General features: G+C 37.1%; 1 protein-coding gene across 4 annotated transcripts in view; it reads left to right on the forward strand.

Annotated features, from left to right (window-relative positions):
• The window catches only part of GRM1 (glutamate metabotropic receptor 1), a 440,038-nt gene that overhangs the window by 132,449 nt on the left and 287,526 nt on the right, over nucleotides 1–20,063 (forward strand). For all 4 annotated transcript variants that reach the window (XM_023194785.3, XM_023194783.3, XM_023194786.2 and 1 more), the window contains one exon: nucleotides 11,705–11,954. In XM_023194785.3, the coding sequence (XP_023050553.1) occupies nucleotides 11,705–11,954 (250 nt within the window). The remainder of the gene's footprint in view (nucleotides 1–11,704; nucleotides 11,955–20,063) is intronic.

Genomic DNA, 20,063 nt, shown 5'->3' on the forward strand with positions numbered 1-20,063 from the left:
ATGCCTCCAGCTTTGTTCTTTTGGCTTAGGATTGTCTTGGCAATGCAGGGTCTTTTTTGGTTCCATATTAACTTTAAAGCAGTGCTTTTCCAATTCTGTGAAGAAAGTCATTGGTAGCTTAATGGGGATGGCATTGAATCTATACATTACCTTGGGCAGTATGGCCATTTCACGATATTGATTCTTCCTATCCATGAGCATGGTATCTTCTTCCATTTGTTTGTGTCCTCTTTTATTTCACTGAGCAGTGGTTTGTAGTTCTCCTTGAAGAGGTCCTTTACATCCCTTGTAAGTTGGATTCCTAGGTATTGTATTCTCTTTGAAGCTATTGTGAATGGGAGTTCATTCATGATTTGGCTCTCTGTTTGTCTGCAACCTGCTACTGAATGACTACTGGGTACATAACGAAATTAAGGCAGAAATAAAGATGTTCTTTGAAACCAATAAGAACAAAGATACAACATACCAGAATCTCTGGGACACATTTAAAGCAGTGTGTAGAGGGAAATTTATAGCACTAAATGCCCACAACAGAAAGCAGGAAAGATCTAAAATTGACACCCTAACGTCACAATTAAAAGAACTAGAGAAGCAAGAACAAACACTTTCAAAAGCTAGCAGAAGGCAAGAAATAACTAAGATCAGAGCAGAACTGAAGGAGATAGAGACACAAAAAACCCTCCAAAAAAATCAATGAATCCAGGAGCTGTTTTTTTGAAAAGATCAACAAAATTGATAGACCACTAGCAAGACTAATAAAGAAGAAAAGAGAGAAGAATCAAATAGACACAATAAAAAATGATAAAGGGGATATCACCACCGACCCCACAGAAATACAAACTACCATCAGAGAATACTATAAACGCCTCTGCGCAAATAAACTAGAAAACCTAGAAGAAATGGATAATTTCCTGGACACTTACACTCTCCCAAGACTAAACCAGGAAGAAGTTGAGTCCCTGAATAGACCAAATAGCAGGCTCTGAAATTGAGGCAATAATTAATAGTCTAGCAACCAAACACAGTCCAGGACCAGACGGATTCACAGCCAAATTCTACCGGAGGAGTTGGTACCATTCCTTCTGAAACTATTCGAATCAATAGAAAAAGAGGGAATCTTCCCTAACTCATTTTATGAGGCCAACATCATCCTGATACCAAAGCCTGACAGAGATGCAACAAAAAAAGATAATTTTAGACCAATATCCCTGATGAACATCGATGCAAAAATCCTCAATAAAATGCTGGCAAACCGAATCCAGCAGCACATCAAAAAGCGTATCCACCATGATCAAGTGGGCTTCATCCCTGGGATGCAAGGCTGGTTCAATATATGCAAATCAATAAACGTAATCCAGCATATAAACAGAACCAAAGACTACAACCACATGATTATCTCAATAGATGCAGAAAAGGCCTTTGACAAAATTCAACAGCCCTTCATGTTAAAAACTTTCAATAAATTCAGTATTGATGGAACGTATCTCAAAATAATAAGAGCTATTTATGACAAACCCACAGCCAATATCATACTGAATGGTCAAAAGTGGAATCATTCGTTTTGAAAACTGGCACAAGACAGGGATGCTGTCTTACCACTCTTATTCAACATAGTGTTGGAAGTTCTGGCTAGGGCAATCAGGCAAGAGAAAGAAAGAAAGAGTATTCAGTTAGGAAAAGAAGTCAAATTGTCCCTGTTTGCAGATTACATGATTGTATATTTAGAAAACCCCATTGTCTCAGCCCAAAATCTCCTTAAGCTGATAAGGAACTTCAGCAAGGTCTCAGGATACAAAATTAATGTGCAAAAATCACAAGCATTCTTATACACCATGATGAGTTTTTCAGATATGCATTATTACCTCCATTTTACACAAAAGGGACCAAAAGTTAGAGAAGAAAATACTTTAGGGTTATCCAGGTGTTTATTGAGGATGCAGGATTCAAACCAGATTGATTTGCCTTCAGGTCTCATCCTCTCAATCATTTAGCTGTAAGGCACGATGGGAACACGATGCTGAGAACACAGTGAAACAAGAGGACAAAGATTACTTGGCCTCTATCTTATTACCTAAAGAAAACACCCAATTAGTAGTAAATCTCCTTCTTCTACTTGGGGGTGCTATACTTGTGCCTGCCAAAGTGGGAACAGAGGTGAGGCTAGAAAATTGCTTGTAAGATTCTCTTGTTCTCTTTGATTGCCCTGTGTGAGTCAGTTCCTTCACTGACCTTGAATAAATTTCCTTACATGCCACCACCTGGGAACACCAGGACAGGTGATGATTCACTCACCTCTGACTGACCAAACCCATCATGCTGACTGTGTTAGAGGACTCAGCAGATGTTTGGATGGAGCCAGGAAACCCATAACATTTTCTAGGTGTTAAGTGGCAGAGCAGAACCAAACAAATTCGAAGGCTACCAGGAAAAGTGAAAGTAATAGGGGTTGTTTCTCTGCTGGGAGAAGAGAAATCTGAATTATGATTTCGAGAAGGACCACCTCCCCTCTCCCTAAAAATGAATTTAAACCAGCTGACATCTGTTTGCACTGAGAATAAAGAGGAAACAAACAAATTTAGATTTTATCATAAGAAATTCAGTTAACAAAGAAGAATTTCCTAATAGTTATAGATGTTGAGTATTATAATAGTTTTCCAGAAGGTGCTGTGAAATCAATTTTATCCACAAAAATTATTATTTTTGTTTTACATTTTAATATTTATTTTTAAAATTTTTTATTTTTATTTTTGGATACATAATAGTTGCCCATATTTATGGAGTACATGTGATATTTTGACACAGTCGTACAATGTGTAGTGTTCAAATCTGAGTACTTGGGATATTCATCACTTCAACCATTGATCATTTCTTTGTTAGGAAGATTCCAATTTTACTCTTCTAGTTATTTTGAAATATACAATAACTTTTGTTAACTACAGTCACCCTATGGTGCTACTAAATAGTAGATATTCATTTTATCTAACTGTATTTTTGTGTTTGTTAACCAAACCCTCTGTATCTTCTCTCCCTACTACCACTCCCAACTTCTTGTCACCATCCTTCTACTCTATCTCCATGAGATTTAACTTTTAGCTCCCACAAATGAGTGAGAATATGTAATACTTGTTTTTGCATTCCTGGCTTATTTCAGTTAGCATAATGTCCTCCAGTTCAATCCATGTTGTTGCAAATGACAGGTTTCACTTTTTAATGGCTGAATAATATTCCTATGTATGTGTGCTGAATAATATTCCTGTATAAACAAACGCACACACACACATGCACACTACATTTTCTCTATCCATTCATCCCAGTGAAATTATACTTCAAATATGAAGGACAAATAAAGACTTTCCCAGAAATATTTTTTAAATGGGACATTCTCTTGTTTGTCCAAGATGTCCTAGGAGGCAAAGTAGTTGGTTGACAGGCAAATGACAGGGAATTATCTGTGACCTAAGAGTCCAGATCAGGAATGGATTCACCATCACAGGAGAATGAGAGAGACTATGTGGAATAACCCAGGAATTGAGAGTGTCTAGAGTATAAGATGGCGGATTCTCCAAAGTGAAACCATTTCTTTTTTAGTGAAAGTGTACAAACAAATAGCTACATATTTTCTCTACATGAATGTTTCTCCTGGTGTAACTGATGTGTAAATATGCAAGAACGAACAGTGTTGAATTAAGTTGTTTGACCAAGAAAGTATTTGAAGATGCAGTAACAGGATTTGAACTAAGTGCTACATGATGTCTGAAATGTTACTTGAGCCACCAAATGGAGCTCAGATTGTTTCTTGAATATATCCTCAATATTTTAGGAGTGGAAAAAAATCAATATAAGGCCTAGTTTTCAGTGCCTACTTTTTTTGCCATGATGGTAGTTCATAGAGGTGATTATGAAATGCAACACAATCTATTTCATGGCTCAATGAAACTTAGCCACCAAGTTACTATAAATCAATTTTTATGAATAAATTTCTGCTTTTCCAGTTGGATAATTGTTGTCTGACTTTTCAAAATCATACATAGTTTAGAGAACTCAGAGTTGTACCATCTCTCCTGAGATCCCATTTTACCCCCATTTTCAGTGCCTATCTTAACTTTACCTAGTATAAACAATAATATCCACTTCTATTATTTAAAAGCACTTTCATGATTATTCAAATAATAGGGTTTCTTTGTAAGCTCCATGTGTTCTCCTTCATAAATATCTCATCAGTTCTGTTTAGAAGTTAGTTTTAGAGCATATCTGATGTAACCTACACTCTGAAAATACTGTTGTCACATAACTAAGATAAAATGAAGATTTTTCAGCATATTAAATTGTATATGTTATGGACTTTGTCAGACGCTGCTCTTCCCTTTCTCTCGTACTCTCTAGGTTTTAGGCAGGATCTAAACAGTGATAAAGTCTGTTATCAAATCTTCTACAATGCAGCAACATATAGCACATTACCATGTTGCAATCTTGTAAGGGTATGCCAGAGGCCTCAATAAAGATCTTAAGACAGAGTGTCATTCTGTAAATCATGAAGGTTCACTTCTGCTCCGTCCTCTCTACTTACTGACTCTAAAAATACCTTCTATGGATTCACATTCACTCCCATTCACCCTGAATGCCAATGCCTTGCTTGGCATTAAGCCCATTTTCCTTCTCACTTTTCTGAAGAAGTGTTCTCTGATTATCTCTGCTCTCCCATCCTAAAATCTAGGATGACGGTATTTTTTATTTTTCATGTAGCATATATGTCTCAGTACCGCTGCTATATTTTGTGTGCTTGTGTCATGCCTTCACACCTATACTGTAAGTCCATGGAGGAAGCAGTACAAAATGGTGGTTATGAGCAAGAATTTTCAAGTTAAGATCCTAGATCCACCACCATGTCCCTTTGGGCAAGTTACTTAACTTAGTTGAGCTTCCGCACTCTCACTTGTAAAAGAGGGGTTATAACTTCTATATGGAGTTATTATGATTAATACATGAAATACTTACGTGTTTATCCCAGTGCCAGACACATAGTAAATTTTCATCAAATTGAAGGGAGAGTCAGTGTCTAACATTTCTTGGCAACTCTGAAAGGGCAGCGCACAGGTAATTTTTCAGGTTAAGAGTTCAATAAAATATTTGTTAATCCAAAGAAAATATGCAGCTCTCTACCAGCCCTGAGTGTTTACAATTACATAGCCTTTTTATTTCTTAAGTGTTTTATTACAGGTCACCTTCTTATATATTCACAACTTTCTTTCAGTGCCACAGATACTAGACACAGAAAATTATCTAGATACATTCTTCAAACCAGCAAAGGCAGGAAGAGGCCTGAGTGGCAGAATGGGGTTGGGGGAAGGCAGAAGGTGGGCCTGTGGCTGAGAGTATTATCTTCGACTTGACATTGCTTGCTCATGACCTGGTAGATAGCCAAAGAGCACATGCCTCCTAGTTTCTTTCCATTTACGGAGAATCTGCTTATATTTTAAGACTCAGAACAAGTGACACTTCTTTAGACAGTTTTCCTGATTCTTAACCCATAGCACCTCTATTAGATACTTGTAGTTGTCCTTGTCATGTCATTAGTTATGTTTTTAGTAAATGAAAGTAATAGAATGTTAAGCTCAATGGGAGGTGGTTTCCTTTTCAGTTTGTACGCTCTTTGCATCTAACACTATTACCAATATGATGAGTATAACAAGGTTGTTTTGAGAATCAAATAAGATAATGTGTACAAATACAATTTTTAAAGTATAAAGATTGACAAAAGGACAAGTTCTTTCTACATTAGTGTTGCACTCATGGAAATTTATATGTAAGTTTGAAGCCTTTTATGTATCATGAGCAAAATGGGGAGTTTAAACATAGTCTAATGCATAATACTCAGCTCTCTATCAATATGTATAGTTAAGAATTGCTGTTCAGATGAGAACATATGGACATATGCTGGGGAACAGCACACACTAGGGCCTGTCATGGGAAGCGGTGCAGGGAGGGAGAGCATCTGGAAGAACAGATAATGGATGCTGGGCTTAATCCCAAGGTGATGGGTTGATCTGTGCAGCAAACCACCAAGGAAGGCGTTTACCTATGTAACAAACCTGCCTATCCTGCACTCGCAGCCCTGAATTTAAAAGTTGAACAACAACAACAACAAAAAGAATTGTTGTTCAAGCAAGAACATATAAATAAAGAAATTGGGACAAACATTTCATGAAACCAGTTAACTCATCCAGACATTTTAGATTATGAAAAATACATGTTTAATTGCTTTTTGCTACTAAGAGAAATAAGAGTGCTACTAAGAGTCACAACAGGGCTGTTCCAGTTCTCATATCAATAAGCTTCGTGCCCATTGGTGAGATATTTCACCTCTCTGTGCCTCAGTTTCCTTGTCTGTAAGCTGATCTGTTTTTCTGAATATGCCTAAGGGTCTTTATTAGGTTTAAAACACAAGGATTTTCTTAATCGAATGCAAAGAGCATTCTTGTTCATTTGACCTGCATGTGTTTTCAAAAAGGAGCAAAATCATCTTTTATTGAAGTCCAAGGGTGGGCACCCTGCAGTAAACTCACTCTCCTTATAACACAATCTTCTGACAGGCTGACAGTGACTTGTGCTGAGAGAGTCTGCTAGTGATGCCTATTTACCTTGCAGATTCCTGAACCTGCATTTATTGTGAGAAAGTAGCATCTGACTTCCTTCCTCATGCCCTCTTGTGCAGATGAATAAGGCATTCACTGGCCTGCTGTGTGTGGTTTTCTTCCTTGTCATCAGTCAATGCATGTCTTTTGAGTCGTGACACGTTTCCACAGTCTTTGGAGCTAAGGATTTTGTAATGTGTTAATGCTTCTTTTGGGCTTCACTGGGCTGAATTAGGTCACTGAAGGTGGTTGAATTAAGAGAAAAATGCATTAATTTGATCATTTAATCTTATAAAACAGGAAATAAGAAAGCTTCTTTTAAAAAATACAGGAACATCTTATTAGATTTAATTACAATGCTCACGAAACTTTTACAGATGTTGACATTTAAGTCCCAAGTCTTTTCTGACTACTGTTATATTTTTACAATTATTTTCTTAAATAATTGCTGTATTTACCTGATATTTATCTTTAAAAAATTTGAAAACTACTGCCAAATTGTGTACCAAAAGTTAGAACTACTTTGACCAACAGTGTATATACTTATACCTTGCCAACACTGAATCTTATTAATCTTTGAACTTCTAGCATTCTAGTAGTTGAAAAAAGAATGTTTCATTTTAAAGGTACTTTATTGATAACAAATACGGTTCAGTGATTTGTTTCATATGCTTGTTACCCACTTTTACTTATTTTGTTTAAATTGCTTTTGTTTATAACTTTTGCCCATTTTTCTATTGGGCTGATAAACAAATGCACCTTTGCTGTGCATTTAAGCATCTAGAACTGTCATGAGTACATCATTGAAAAAGCCATAAGAATATTTTCTCGTGGAGATTACATTCTAGGGAAAAAAGAAAAATAAACAAAAAGATCAGCAATATGTACAGTCAGGCACCATATAATGGCATTTTGGGAAACAATGGGCCACCCATATATGATAGTGGTCCCATAGATTATAATATGGTACTTCTATTGTACTTTCTCTATGTTTAGACACACAAATACTTGCCATTGTGTTACAGTTGCCTACAGTATTCAGTACAGTATCATGTAGCCTGGGAACAATAGGCTATTCGATATACCATAGGTGTATAGTAGCTTATGCCATCTATGTTTGTGGAAGCACACTATAATGTTTGTACAATGACAAAATCGCCTAACAACACATTTCTCAGAACATATCCCTGTGGTAAAGTGACACATGACTATATTGAGATAAAAGCATGGGGAATGCCCAGGATTTACTTAGAGGTTGCTTTAAGCTAACTGATCAAGGAAGGCTTTTCAAAGGAGGTGATATTTCTTTCATGATATTACTGATAAGATCACTCAGTAGAAGAGCATCTTTTCAGGTGATGGAAATAGCATGCATGAGCTTGGGGTATTCTGCCAACAGAAAAGGACAAAAGGTTCCTGGAATGAACCTTCCAATTTCTCCAGCCTCATCTCTTCCCACTTTCCCTCTGTCACCTTCTCCAGCCTTATGGAGAACCCCATGCACAGCCTGGTAGTCCAGGGGAAGGAGTTTCCATTTTATTCCAAGCATGTTGGGATGCAAATGGAGCTTTCTGTAAAGGAGTGACAAAATCGGATTTATACCTTAACAGATTACTCTGGTTGCTAGGTGTGAAATCAATCACTGAGAACAAGAATGGATGCAGGGAGGCCAATCAGAAGCCTACAGCACTTGTATAGGTAAGAGCTGATATTTACTTGGTGTAGAGGATACTATACTTGGCCCACCCAGATTTCCTTTACCTGCTGGGTGTGCCAGTCTCCTAGTGACCATGAAAGTAGGCTTCTATCGGCCAGGCACTGTGGCTCATGCCTGTAATCCCAGCACTTTGAGAGGCTGAGGCAGGTTGATTACCTGAGGTCAGGAGTTCAAGACCAGCCTGACAAAGGTGGTGAAACCCTGTCTCTACTAAAAGTACGAAAATTAACCAGGCGCAGTGGCACATGCCTGTAGTCCCTGCTGCTCAGGAGGCTGAGACAGGAGAACTGCTTGAACCCAGGGGGCAGAGGTTGCAGTGAGCTGAGATTATGCCACTGCATATCAGACTGAACAACAGAGTGAGAAAAATAAAATAAATAAATACATAAATAAATAAATAAATAAATAAATAAATAAATAAATAAATAAGAAAGTAGGCTTCTATCAGTCCCAGTTGCCTGCTTCCTAGGAGGTGGTACCTGGTCTTCCTTCTTGTGGACCTTAGCCAATGATTGACCAACAAGGGGATCCCTTGCCTGGAGGTGGGGTTAACTCTCTGGTATAATGTCCTCTAGCACTTTATTGTGTTGTCAGCCTGAAGCTATTCTTTAGCTTAAATGATGTTTCTGCTTAGCTGCCTCCTACTGTTCCTCCCTGCTTCTCTTTGTCTTCTCTTCCTCAATAAATTACTTGAAGAAGAATCTTCATATTAGGCTCTGTGTTTGAATAACCTAACCTAAGACACAGTTTACAATGGCAATGGCAGAGGCTGAAATAGAGGAAAGAGAAAGGATTAGGAATGTTCTAGAGATAAGGGCTACAGGAATGGTTCTGGAATGTGAGAAAAAGACAGAAATAAAAGTAGTTCTCAAATTTTGTTATTGCACAACTTGGTGGGTAATGGCATCATGTACTGATAGATGTCTGGAAGAAGTAGATTTGCAAGGTAGAGAAGGAAATAATTTTATTTCAGATATGTTAAAGTGTCTATAAATGGATACCATTGGGTAAGCAATTAAATAAACCAATCTTTTGATCCAGGGGCAGTCTGAAGATCAATATTTGGGATTCAATAGTGGCATTCAAATATCATTTGAATGCATGCGACAGAGTGGAAGTACTTATGATGAGAGTATAGATGAAAAAGACAAAATTTCTCAGGATTGAGTCCTGGTATGACAATTGGAGCAGAGAAGGAAAATCCAACAAACATACTGAGGAGTGACCAGTGAAGTGAGGAAAACAGGAGAAGGTTGCATCACAGAAATAAAGAGAATAAAATGTTTCCAGGAGGGTATGGCCAACTGTTGAATGCAACTGGGTGGTTGATGAAGATGAAGACAACAGATCACAAGATATGGAAACAGGGAGATTATTGCTGATCTTGACAAGAGAAGTTTTTGATAACAGAAGATTCTGAGGTGATGGGTATGCCTATATCCAAACTCATCAAGAGGTATACATTAAACGTGTACAGCTTTTATATATCAATTAGATGTCAACTAAGAAAAAGAGAAAAAAATGCTAAAAAGGAAAGAATGGAAGAAGCAAATACATTGACCTAAGCAACTATTGTTACTATAAACAAGAGCAATGAATCAGTAACTCAAGAGGGACAATGAGGTCAGGGGTATTTTTCTTTTTGATTGACACTGATAAGAGGGATAAACTGATTATGCAAGAGAGAGAACAATTGTAGGAGAAACTCCTTGAATAGACAAAAAGTGATGGGATCTAGAGTCTGTGAGCAGGGGTTGGTTCTAACCTAGAGTAGACACACTTCAAATTTACAACGGAAAGTTTGATAGATAATATACATGCCAGTGAAGAAATGTTTATAGATGTTATAGTGGGAGACAAAAGTAGTTTTTGATAGATTGTTTCTATGTTCTTATTGAAATATGAAATGATGACCAAGTTGAAATGGGGAGTGGGAATGGTTTTGGTGGTTTGGAAATTTGGAGAGAGAAGAGTAAGGATGAAATAATTAATGAAATATTTAATATTTAATAATTAATGAAATAATTTGTTATGTAAGAAAATTTACTTACAGGGGTGATATAGTATAATTTCTTTGTGCTATTGAATATCCCTTTTGGTATGTGTGCTCACGAATTTTAAATAAAACCATTCACCAAGGTCATGAGTGTTTTTTAGTCATATTTAGGTGCTCAGGTGTAGACATGGAATAGGCAGATGGTTGGGTTTAACTAGCATTAATGTCAGGAAAACACAAACGAGTTAAGGAATTTGCAAGAAGCAATTAAGAGGTAGACTATGAAATCTAACCTGGGCTAAGAAGGAAATGAGAGGGAGGATGGAAAGAAAAAATAGGAAGGTTAATGGATTTGAAATTTTGATGAGGTTGAAGAAGTGCTGTGGAAGGGGTAGTAGAATAAATGAGTTTGTATGACAACATGAGGTAGCAGAGACGGATGTTTGACATCCACATTCAGAGATATTAGAAACATCTGTGATAACAAGGTCAAAAGTGTGACCCTGGACCTGTGTTAGTTACAGGAACCATCAGTGGAAGGGGAGAGTTTGAGAAACTGTGAGGACATGGTATCAGATCTATCATCCACATGCATATGAAAATCCCCAAACTTTGGGAGAGGAATAGAGACACAGAGGCTCATAAAATGGGAGCTAAAGTATCAGTGGAATAGAAAGACAGGGAACTTGTAAAGTGTGATATTTATCTCATTGGTTTCTATGAGTGTTCAGTTTTTTAAAGTGTATTTTATTGTAAGAATGCTATAAAACAAAAATCGTAATATAAGACACAAACGTCTCATAATCCCATCACTTTGTCAGAGGATGGTGAATTCTGACAAGGCCCTATAACTAGCTGTTTCTGGTCTGCTGATCTCTGGCCTGGCCAGGTGTTCCATTTATTTTACTTACTCATTCTTTGTGGAAATGTTGCAGGGCTTTATGTCACCAAGAGTGGCTGCTTGTTAACCTGGCAGCCAGCTGAAGCAAGTCCTCAAATGAAGAGGCCTTCTCTTTGTGTTTCTTTGACCTCCCTAGTCCAATGCACTGATCTTTCCTACGTGGTTAAAATCTGGGACAAGAACTATTAACAATGATTGTAAAGTAGGGCAGCAATCCTTCATTTTATAAGACATGTCTCATTATAGGTTCCCTAGCTCAGCTTGTCTCTCATTATTTCCACAGAGTTGATTGTCTGGTTACATTTGATTACTCTCTTTAATCCATCCAGATCTTCCTTCGGTCTCAGTCATATTTACAAATCATTTGGCATTCCTATGACTAACAACTTGTTATTCCATTTTGTAAGTAGTGTTGTTGCCACAGTTGTCTTGAACATCTGCTGATTGTTTCCGGACAGGGAATTACGGAGAGAGCGGAATGGACGCTTTCAAAGAGTTGGCTGCCCAGGAAGGCCTCTGCATTGCCCATTCTGACAAAATCTACAGCAATGCTGGGGAGAAGAGCTTTGATCGACTCTTGCGCAAACTCCGAGAGAGGCTTCCCAAGGCCAGAGTGGTGGTCTGCTTCTGCGAAGGCATGACAGTGCGAGGACTCCTGAGCGCCATGCGGCGCCTTGGTGTCGTGGGCGAGTTCTCACTCATTGGAAGGTAAGTCTCTCTCTCTCTCTCTCTCTCACACACACACACACACACGCACACACACATACACTTTGAAACACATATGCTTACTTTCACAAAACTAGACTTGCTAACTCCAAAGTGGGAGAGACGTGCAGTGCTGAGCTGAACATTAGCTCTGGATCTCACTGATAATGTGAATACTGGCATCTTCCTGCTAGACAACAGAAGAACAAGGCTCAGGAGGGAGGACTGGTTAAGCCCAGGAGTTTGAGGTTACTGTGAGCTATGATTGGTGCCACTGCATTGTAGCCTTTTTTGTTTTGTTTTGTTTTTTTTTTTTTTTTTAAAAAGGAAAGAAAGAAAAACAAGAACAGAGCAGCATATAACAAGATATTGAGACTTAAAAAAAAAAAAAAAAAAAGATGGAAAGCTTTTTGGCAGAATATGTCTTGATCTAGAGAATTATTCGTTTCACTTGCTTTCTCCACACCCAAGCTGATGCTTATGTCTTCCTACCTCCTAAACATGAGCATCTTATTGAGATATCAGTGGATAAAGAACAGCAGTGAAAATGGAAAATATGTATTAAGATTTGAAATTTACAGAGTTGGCTAAAGACAAGTGAAGATACGCAACGAAACTGGGGAATTTTATAATATATCTTGTCCCATTTATGAGATAGCTAATTTTGATGCTTTCTGCATGTGATTTCTGGAATTGCTGGTGGTGGGTCCCAAAATTTCTGTTCTCTTTCTAAATAATGTGTACTGGTTTGGCAATAGATGGTAATCATCACTGGATTTTTCATAGGGCTTTTGACCTAACAGATATGTTGTTTAATTTGCCAGCTTCTAATATTGCATAAAGAAACGGCTCAATTTTCCCCAGGAACCTACTGAGTTTACCTGATCTTTACTGATACTCAACCCTATCACACTTATCTTCCAAATCTCTTTGTCTCTTCCCATCTCTTCTCCTGGGTACACTATAATCATATCATACCCATTAAAGAGCCTCAACCACTGATCTTCTGCTCTTGGAAGTTGGGTAGTACTGGTGTGGACATGCTCGCTGGACCTTTCCCTTCTGTCCTTGTGTTTATAATAATGATTGCAATTCTAGTAAGACTAACTTTGCCATCACCTGGAATTAGAGGTATAAGACACTTCAGGGACTTTTTAAAAGAAAGTAGGATAGAGGGAGGCTGAGATGGGTGTATCATGAGGTCAGGAGATCGAGACCATCCTGGCTAACACGGTGAAACCTCGTCTCTACTAAAATACAAAAAAAATTAGCCAGGCATGGTGGCGGGCGCCTGTAATCCCAGCTACTCGGGAGGCTGAGGCAGGAGAATGGCGTGAACCCGGGAGGTGGAGTTTGCAGTGAGCAGAGATCGCGCCACTACACTCCAGCCTGGGCGACAGAGTGAGACTCCATCTCAAAAAAAAAAAAAAAAAGAAAGAAAGTAGGATAGAAATACAAATAAATGAGTAAAGAAACAAAGAGATACTCTCCAAGCATGAGGAGGTGTGGAGCCAAGGTCAAATTGTAATTCATGATTAAGATAATTATTAAACATGAGCAAAATTGGCACACTGGCACACAAAGTCAACTTGGCTTCTTCAACATGGTGCAGTTTTTGGAAGCCAATAAAATGTTCATAAGAAAGCTGGTCTTCTAAGGAGTATTTAAATAAGAAATGTTATTTCCTTCAGGAATGAAAAGAATGTGAACAGTATTTTTGAAGTGTTACATGGAGTAATATTCTTAATAAATGCACCAGGAAAAAGGATGTACAGACATTCAGGCCTTTCCATTGCTTCTGTAACATGGCTGCTTTTAGGAAGGTTGCTTGTTTTTAAAGAATTCTCATATTTATAATTTACAAAACAACAATAGTCTGTTTTGCAGAATTTATTCTTTATATAATATCCTCAAAAATGGCCATCTACCTGGGATCTGGAGATATTGAACAGATGTGGCAAACCTGTGAACTTCAGGGCATATAGACTACCTAATTATGAAACATAATTACACAAAATTGTGCAATGTGTAATTGGAGTGTGAAAAATATATTCTGTCACCATTATGAGCTGGGCAAGAATGATAATGGCAACTTAAGTCTTTCTAGCTCTTTGTTTTTTACCTCCTAATAATGCAGTTGAACTCATACAAGTATTTCTGAGAGTCTCACATGTATTCGTTTATGTACTTGTCTGTGAAGAGGTCAGCTACATGTGATGTCTACCTCTTTTATTGCTCTTAAATGTCCCACCTCTGCTGGATTCCACTGACATATCCGAGGGAGCTATTGTTGCAATGAACACCTGAACTTCTGAGGACACTGCTTCCTGTGCTAATAGTTATGGTCGCTGATGCATGGAATCCTTGAGATGACAAAGCTATACCATACTCCTTGCCAAGTAAAGGAAAGTGTCTCTGCTCTTCTGGGCTACTTTCCATGAGTGGCTCTCAAAATGGTGTTGGCTTTTAATCCCGCATCTTAGAGAATTTTGATGAAAGCAGCCTTTAAAATTTTTTTTGTTCACAGTTTTCTCTCCCTTCCCTGACATCCAGATATGAGTTTATAAGGAGCTGAGCTGGGGACAGAGCCAAGTAGTGAGACGATACCATCCTTAGAGTTAGTCTTCCCTTCAGGTGGCTGATTCTCTCTTTTCATTGGGAATGGATTCTATCCTAAATGGTGCTCTGTCACTCATGTCAATGGACATGTGGTGGGCCTGGTTCCCTCATTTCAGCAGACGTGTCCAGAATGGCTACAGTTTAACCTCAAGCTGCAACTTCTAGCTATATTAGTAATGCTGTCAAATATATCTCCCTCCCTTTCTAAGGGATTTTTATGTACCAAATGTTGAACTTTTTTGAGATCAGAAGCCGTTGTTTGGTTTATTTCGTAACACATGGTATGATTCTGGCTACTGCCAGAGTCACAAGAGGACATTGTGTAGGTGTCATGAACTTCTTTTCATACAAGTGAAGATAGTAAATCATGGTGTAGACAGCAGCAGGAGAGATTTGGTTAAAAAAATGAGAACTTTTTTAGTGAAGATTTACATGCCCTTGTCTCCATGTCTGTTGTTTTCTCTCACACTTCACGTGCAATGTGTCTAGAACTCTTCTTGGCAGTACCATCAAAACATATTCAGATGTGGACAACTTGTCACCACTTCCTCTGCTATCATCCTGGCCCAAGCCACCATCATCTTTCACTTGGCTTATCGTGATAACCTCAAAATTGGACCTCTTGGCCATCTAGTCTCAACATATAAGGCAAAGTGATCTTCTAAAAAATTAAGTCAAGTAATGTCACTCATTACCTTACATGCCTAATGCCTTAAAATGATCCCCTATTTCTTTCATAACAAAGTCATTACAAAGGCCTTCAAAGCTCCATATTTTATCACTTGGAATGAGTTGCTTAGAATGGAATAATGAACTCTACTAATAGAAAAATAGACTTCTAAAAAAGGAAGCTCTCATAGAGAATAAAAGTATCATATATTTAATAAATGTGGGGTAATGAAAAAACCAAACAAAACAAAACATGGGCTAAGAGCTCTAGCTATGCCATGGAGCAATTATGTGATCTTATTTACTTAGTAGCTTTTTGTCTTGTAGCCTAATTTTTTCTATAAAAATAAAATATTTGGCTCCAGATCGTCTTTAAACATTTTTCCAGTACTAGAATTTATAATATATTAAGAAAATATGGCTAATCTAAGATCAATAAGGACGTATTTATAGATTTGTCTAATATTGTTCATGAATTGGGTCTGATCAATTTTCTCACCAGCCACTTCGTTAAAACCAGAATTCATAGAATAAGCTGGTCAGTATTAGGATAAATCTGTGGTTATGGAATATAGCCAGCAGACCCAGGGGAGAATCAAACTTTGACTTTGAACAAATTGGCATAGTATTCTCACCAAGCAAATTAACTAATCACAATCAAGTTAATCATCATGCAAAAGAATCATTTCTTCTTAGTTCTATGAAAGCTTTATTTAAGATGCTTCTTAGAATTATGTACACTATATTTATAATAATAATTTTAATAATGATTGTGATGCTGATGATGCACCTGCATCTATCTGATAATACCTGTTTAGGACTTACTATATATAAGCACTGTTCTAAGAACTTTGCACATAACTCAGTTAATTATCACAACAATGTGATAAGATAGGCAGTAATATTATTCCCCTCTCAATTTATAGAATACAGTAACTTGTCAAAAAGTGCTGCAGTGCCAGTGCTGGGGTTTGAACTTAGGGACTGCAACATCAGAATCTGTGCTATTAATTAGTAAGTTTGTAGGGTAATGGAAAAACAAAACAAAACATGAGATAAGAGTTCTAGCTTTACCATGATTATTTTGTTTAAGAGATATTGGCATTAATCTTAGTTTCCTTTTAACTTGCCCTCTCTTTCAGAGATTTATTTCATTGTTTAGAGTCACCTTCTTTGGGAAAATCAGCTAAAGTATCTCCCATGAGAAAATTATTGTACATTTCTAGTTATTCTTTATTTCTTTGCATTCTTTTATTTTGTGCTTAGTTTTAAGTATTTCCTATGATGATTCATTAAAGGATAATTCATTTAACTTCTTTTCCAGCTCATTTCTTTATCTTAACATGAGACTTTACAATATCATTCTCTTTTCACACCAGGCTTTATCTATAGAACTATATTTATGTAGAAACCAACTTGGAATGAGTGCTATTTCTCTAAAATTCTAAGTTATAATTATTAAAATTCTAATAGTTAACTGATGAATCTGTTATAATTCTTAATTTTTTTATCTGAAGAAATTAAAACTGAGAATAATTTATGTGTATGAATAGAAAAATCAGCTACTATTTATTGAAGGTTTGGTAGGTACTAGGCTATTGATATATGTTGTCTCTGGTTCCAACAACAACCCTGAAAGGTTGACTTGAAAAGCAGAGAAGTTCAATAATTACTCCAAATTCCTAAGTTTAATAAGTGGTGAAGTCAATATTCAAACTTACTACTGCACCATATTATCATATATATATATAGGTATTGAATTGTAACTGCCTCAACTGTAGGAACCAAGTTTTGCACAGTTGTTTATTTTCCTTCATGCCTAGCATCGTGTTTTGTCATGATAACTTTTTAATAACTACGTCAAAGTGCTTGGTGGGTAGTAGAGAGAGCAAGTAGCCTCATTGTGTGACCCCTGATTTCCCTGTGATAGTTTAGAATCAGTAAATTTTACCTGGTTTGGTAAGGGTTGATGCTCTTCAATCAGCCTGTATCTCTACAATTCATCTGTAAAATTGGAACAACAACCCGTTTGGGTTGTTGTATTTGTCTAATCCCAAAATGCCTGCTTGCCTGATGAATTATCACTGGGTCTCACTAGTAAGTCCCTTGGGGGTACCTTAGCTCCCCTAAAGACACACTGTTCTTTCAGGTTGAGTGAGAGCCTCCTGTCTGTAGTCCTTTGCCTAGTGTTGACATTATCTTGAGCCTCCATCCTGGTTTCCTCATCTTGGGAAGACTTTACTGTAAGTTTATATTCTGCTTTGTTAGGAGTCTCTGAGCAGACATACTAGGTGTGCCATATTTATTTATATATTTGCTAACCTTTTTCACTGGATTATGACTACATCTTTTTTTTTTTTTTTTTTTTTTTTTTTTTTTTTTTACAGTTCTTACATTTCAGTTGCTTGTCCCTTACTAGTGTGTACTGCTTTATCTATTGTTTCTCGCAACTCTGTGATCTTCTCACTCATTAGGCCAACTTTCTGTCACTCCTCACTGCAGAGAAACACCACCTCCGGCCCTTTAGCTAAAAGTTGATATAAGAAAATTTTAAATGCCACGCTTTTTTAGTTGAAACACCACAAACACATCAAACACACATGTAAAAAATGGTTGAAATGGCAATAGCTTTATTTGGAAAGAAGATTACAGTTTCATTTAAAAGCAAATGAAATACTTGGTTTTTACTGTGTACCTTTTGGAATCTTTTTCTTTCAGAACACGTATTTGGAAAAGTGACCTCTATACCCTTGAAATATAAGATTATATAGCATGGCGTTATGTTTCATATGCTTTTTAAAAGTAAAATATGAGTTATTTTAGCTTTCATCTTTCCACTATGGGAAAAAAATGGGGAAAAATCTAAAGTTTGCAGCCTTCAGGAAAAATTGCAAAGGTTTTATTTTAAAGAGAATATGGACTTTCACTGAAGTGTGACATCTCCGAAAATGGATTATAATCAGAAGGCGAGCAAGGCAGATAAGAATTTTCTGATGCATAATGGTCATGACTTACAGATATATGACTTGGCCTTTTCTCAGCTCCCAAGGGCAGGAAATGATTACACACCTGTAGACAGGCTATACCTTTCTTAAAACACTCCTGCTCTACAGGCAGATTAATGAGAGCTTTGTGGAAAATTACACTGCTAGAAAAAGACTGAGAAATGTTGCTTGGGAAGGAGAAGGAATTTTGTTTAGAATACTCTGGAGAATAAATATTATTTGTAAGATATCAACAGTTATTGTGAGTATAGATCTCTGGCACAGAATTGCGCAGGATTTTCATAATAACTGAGGTGACTGATTTACCTTAAAGTTGGTAATTATAAACCCTTCCTATATTCTAACACCTATAGTCTCATGTTTCAGATACTGGACATCTGAAACATGAAAGATTCCATTTTCATGGTCTTTACCTGCCTTTAGGGTATTAAAACATTGAGGAAAAGGATATCTGGTGCTGTCTGCATCTGTATGGCACTACCCAACTTGAAAAGATGGAAAAGGATGTCATTATGATTCAGTTCATTTTGTCTTTGACGCTGATCAGAGACAATATGGAATTTATCTTAATATGTTTTTGTAGCACCTGTGGCAGTTCTTACCTGGGTTTAAATCAAAATCAGCAGACACACTTAAAAATAGACTCTTTGATCTTACCTTAGACCGTCAGTACAATTTCTTGGTCAGGACTTTGGATCTTCATTCTTTTCTTCCCCCCTCTGATGAGTTAGCTTTCAGAACCACTACCTTATGATGCCTAGATCAGGAATTTGCACTCATGTGGCATTCGCTATGAATGAACTGCTTATAGGGCATATTTGAAAGGGAAGACAAAATGAAAGTTTAACTCTATTGCCTCTGACTCTACCAATTCAACTCTGTTTTTTTATTTCTTGAAATTTACTTGCCTTCAAGGTTTTTGTCTTAAACTACAGATACATTTGAGATTAGTTAATAGTAGTAGGAGCAGTACAAAACTATTAGAAGTTCTGTTTATTTCCTGTATTGGTGTCTTCTCCTGCTGCCCAAATTGGCCTATTGACCTGCCCTCTGAAAATATAGTCATGTTCCAGTTTTCTGACTAATCAAAATGCAAAGTAGGAGAATTTAAGCATAACTCAAGGTCAGCCTTAGCCATCTCCAAGTCTAGAGTTGCCTCGGGCCTACCAATGAACTATCTCTTGCTAATTAACAGAATGGGGTCTGATGATTGAGTTGTTCCTGAAGTTAGACCCTCTCCATAGCCACTTTTCTGTCCATATCATAAAACTGGGGAGATTTTAAAAGCTTTAGCTTTTGAGCTCCACCTTCTTCAGATTCCAGTTTAATATGCTGGGGAAAGGACTTAGGAATTTATCTGTGGTCTTCAAATTAGCTTTATTAAATTCACCAATTTTATGTGTTTATTTGATGCATTTTGATAACTCTATACAGTGACATAAGCACCAAAGCAATCATGCTTTGCCTTAAGCACCAAGGCAATCATGTTGTGGAACACTTGCACATTGTTTCTAAATGCCCCTTAATGCCCCTTAGTGCCCCTTTGTAGTCTCTCCTCTGCAACCCCTGGAAACAGGCAACCATGGCATTACACTTTGACTTTTTCTAGAATTTCATATAGAAGGAATCATACAGAATATAATCTCTTGTGTCTGATTTCTTTCAATTGACAAAGTACTTTTGAGATTCCCTTATGTTGTTGGGCATATTACTAATTTCCTCTTTATTACTTGAGTAGTATTCCATGACATAGATATATCTCAACTTGCTTATCCATTTACCTATTGATAGACATTTGGACTGTTTCTAGTTTGTAACT

The sequence above is a fragment of the Piliocolobus tephrosceles genome, chromosome 5, assembly GCF_002776525.5.
Source record: "Piliocolobus tephrosceles isolate RC106 chromosome 5, ASM277652v3, whole genome shotgun sequence".
In the NCBI taxonomy this organism is placed as follows: domain Eukaryota; kingdom Metazoa; phylum Chordata; class Mammalia; order Primates; family Cercopithecidae; genus Piliocolobus; species Piliocolobus tephrosceles.